General features: G+C 49.2%; 1 gene segment (V, D, J or C); it reads left to right on the top strand.

The window, feature by feature from the left end:
• Nucleotides 1–2,554: 2,554 nt before the first annotated feature.
• LOC138401648 (immunoglobulin lambda variable 4-69-like) lies at nucleotides 2,555–3,045 on the top strand. The segment is given in 2 exon segments: nucleotides 2,555–2,603; nucleotides 2,723–3,045. Coding segments are annotated over 2 exon segments (372 nt in total).
• Nucleotides 3,046–3,957: the final 912 nt, after the last annotated feature.

Here is a 3,957-nt window from a genome sequence, read left to right as displayed (position 1 = left end):
GTGTCATTTCACCTGTGCAGGCAAGAAAATGTTCGCAGGGCTGGAGTTAGGTTTGGGGAAAATTAGATCTTTAGGGCAGGATGTTCAGACCTCACATAGCTCATCCTTCAGCCCTGAAGTTTCCAGAGAAGAAATGCAGGATGCAGGGCCCTAAGGGTGTAGGGAGCTGATTTGGTGAAAAACATCGCTTCAGATCAAAAGTGAATTTCCCCTTCCTCAAGTCATAAGAATCACTGAGACTTATTTGGCCAACTTCAAAGAGAAAGATTATGATACAGGATGAGAGAGACATGAGGCTCCAGGACCATTTCAGCAGGTGGAAAGCAGACTGCAGGGGACCCATTTCCAATATCGTTTGACTGATGCCAAAATCTGAAACTAAATGCTTATAAAGGGGAATGTGTCCCATTTCTCCTTAGAATGACCAAAGGAAAATTAACAGAGAAAACCAGTAAACCAAAAGTAGGTGCTATTTCAGATGTGTTGACAAAACCTCTAGAGAGTCTCATAACATGATATCCAAAATGTTTTCAATACAATGAAAAAAATCACTTGTCATATCAAGAACTAGGAAAATTAAAACTTGAGTGAGGAAAAGACAATCTACAGACACAGACACTAAGAAGATCTAGGTGATGAAATTATATCGCTCATGTACTTAAGTCAGCAACCGTACAATTCCTATGATCAGCTATTTCTGATATTCTTGAAATAAATGAGAATGGAGAAAATTTGAGAAAAAATTGCAAGTCATAAAAACAAACTAAACATATATTATAAGGCAAAAAATTTTACGTTGAATTTTTAAAAAGTCTCTTTGGACAGATTCAAGAACAAGTGAGAATGACACTGAAATTCCGGCATTTGACAAGACATTTAAAACAATTAGAGAAAGTAGAAGCCATAGTTATCACAGCCCAGCAGGGGGCGCTGTGGATCTTCCCAGAGCTGAGCCAGGCCTGAAACACACACAAATGGTTCAAATTTCAGGGTCCCTGGGCCTGTGCTCCCTGGCCTGAGTTAGAGGTGACAGCAGTTGCTTCCTCCCAAGGGGCAAACTCGGAGCTGACATCGGCCCAACTGTCCCTGACAAGAGAGTTGCCCCCTGGGCCAAGGACACAGAATCCCATGCTGGTGGTGGTGAAGGGCTCATATTTGCATGAAGCATGACGCAAACACATCCTTCTCCCAGGGAGCTGAGGAGGAGACACAGGAACCAGCCCAGAGACCAGAAACACCTGTGACTCTAGAGGATTTTTGGCAAGGCCACACCATGGCCTGGACTCCTCTCCCTCCTCACTCTCTGCCCAGGCACAAAGAGGTTTCAGAGAGCAGCCTTTGAAGGGGTCCCCTGTCCTAACACGTGTGGGATTCGGGTTCCAGGGTTCTGTTCTCAGTCTCTGGTGACTCAGGAGCAACACACCCCAAACCTCCCTCGACCTGACCCCCCCAGCTCCTGCCCAATGTCCCCACTGGCTTCTCCTCCAGTCGCTTCTACAGTGTGGACCGTCCTCACCCTCCCCTTCCCGTCTCTGATTCACAACTTCCACTCTCAACCCTCGGGTCTGTTTCCTTCGTTCCAATTCCCTTCTGTCCTGTGAGCTCCTCAGCTAATTACTGAAGTATTTGTATGAGAAAAGCCCTGGAATTTTAAAATAATTTTTCTTCTGCATTTTTACTCACATTGTCTATTTCTCTTGAACTTCTCTCATCCTGCACTTCAGAAGAAGCCCCCAGTGAGCTGGTTCCCTTTTCTCATCACTCAAGGACCTTCCCCTTCTCCTCCCGGGGTCTGTGCTCATTCCCCAGGGAATCCAGTGAGTCACCAAGCCTGCTCACTTACCCTCCAGACACTCCCACTCTGTCCCTGTGTGTGACCTCCTGAGGAATCACGTGGGGAGGGAGAAACCTGCTGCATGAGCAGCCTGGGAAGTGGTTTCATGGCTGAACTGTCCCTGTTCTCTGCAAATGCACATTTTGTTTCACGCACAGTTTGTATAGGAGACCCCGCTCCCCTTTTAATACAGGCAGAGTTGTGTGTCCTGTTCCCACTGAGAAGGCTGAAATAGGACAGTTAAAGGCCGAGACAAGGTAGGAGCTGCAATGAGGAGGGGACTCGCTCTGTCCTTGTGCAGGGAGTGGGCAGTTGTCAAGTCCCTGGTGAGGACAGACACCTTTGTTAGGACCCCCTGGCATCTGGTCCCAGACACACTTCATCTGGTCCTGGGCAGCAGGGGGCGCTGTGGGCCTGTCACTGAGGGCTGTGTGGGGCTCAGCTGGGAAACCAGACACTTAACCTTGGTCTCTGCTCAGAGCTCATTGGTGCCAGCAGGTGGGTCCTCTCTGGGCCCCTGGGGAGACAGGCCCAGCCCAGGGCCCCTCCCAGTAATGACACCCTGTCACTGGGGCTGCACACAGGCTCAGGGCGGGCTTGGTGGGCGGGGGAGGAGCAGCACATTTGCATGCAGGGCCCCCTCCCTCCTCTGGGGCTGGAGGGTGGATAAGAGACACCTGCAGAGTGGCAGCCTCGGCACAGCTCTGGGGTGTCTGCACCATGGCCTGGGCCCCACTCATCCTCCTCACCCTCCTCCTTCACTGCACAGGTCAGGACGGTCCTCAGCATCCGGACCCCCAGCTCACTGACACCACCTCCCAGACCCATGCCACACTGCCCTTCCCTCTTGTCCTTCCTCCAGGACATAATGTGTGTCTGTGTTTCCAGGGTCCCTCTCCCAGCCTGTGCTGACTCAGTCGCCCTCTGCCTCTGCCTCCCTGGGAGCCTCGGTCAAGCTCACCTGCACCCTGAGCAGTGGACACAGCAGCTACGCCATTGATTGGCATCAGCAGCAGCCGGGGAAGGCCCCTCGGTACTTGATGTATGTTAACAGTGATGGAAGCCACGGCAAGGGGAACGGGATCCCCGATCGCTTCTCAGGCTCCAGCTCCGGGGCTGACCGCTACTTAACCATCTCCAACATCCAGTCTGAGGACGAGGCTGACTACTACTGTGGTGCAGGTTATGGCAGTGGTGGTTCATATGGTTGAAGCACAGCGATCCAGATGAATGGGGAAGTGGGACAAAAACTGTTTTCTCCACTCTACTACCAAGGCTGCCACCTGGCTCCCAGAAACAGTGTCTGGTGGTCTGAACCCTCAAAAATATTTACTTTTTCTTTGTTAGAAATTTTTCAGGGAGAGAACTGGATGCATCCCGATTCCTTTCAAGGGTTCTCTGGGAACCCAGCTGCTAGGCCAGGCTCCTATAGAGTGAACAGATCTGTAGCAAGGAAGGAAATGTAGCAACTGATCCTGTCACCCCTGCTGCTTGCTACATTTTCACTACATGGGGGATGCGGGGACATTCTCCTTTCTACATTCAAACACTGAGACTCCAGAACATACCTCTCTCCTGCTTTTTTGAGGATTACTTAAATGACCACCTATAAAAATAATTTTATTTACTTCTAAGAAATTTTCAGACTCTATCTATATGGTAGGAAGCACACTCTGAACAAATGCAGAGAGAATAAAAATTTGTGGCTGGTGTGAGAACAAACCTTAAGACCTTTGGCTGTTTCCGAAGGTTTTCTTCAGTGTTTAGTGTTTGGATTTTGGGAGTAGGGGACAAGGTTGAGAAATTGATCCCAATGTACATAAGATGACAACTGATATGCAAGAACGTAAGAAATAAAAGGAAACTAAATGGCCAGTTAGTAAACTTTGACAGCTCTGAGCCTGAAAAGGTTTCTTTTTCCAAAAACATGTAGTCAAGAAACACTTATGGGCGGGGCGCGGTGGCTCATGCCTGTAATCCTAGCACTCTGGGAGGCCGAGGTGGGCGAATCGTTTGAGCTCAGGAGTTCGAGACCAGCCTGAGCAAGAGCGAGACCCCATCTCTACTAAAAATAGAAAGAAATTATATAGACAGCTAAAAATATATAGAAAAAATTAGCCGGG

The sequence above is a fragment of the Eulemur rufifrons genome, chromosome 21 (assembly GCF_041146395.1).
Source record: "Eulemur rufifrons isolate Redbay chromosome 21, OSU_ERuf_1, whole genome shotgun sequence".
Classification (NCBI taxonomy): domain Eukaryota; kingdom Metazoa; phylum Chordata; class Mammalia; order Primates; family Lemuridae; genus Eulemur; species Eulemur rufifrons.
Note: the sequence above shows the minus strand (reverse complement) of the source record. Positions and strands in the feature narration are given on the sequence as shown.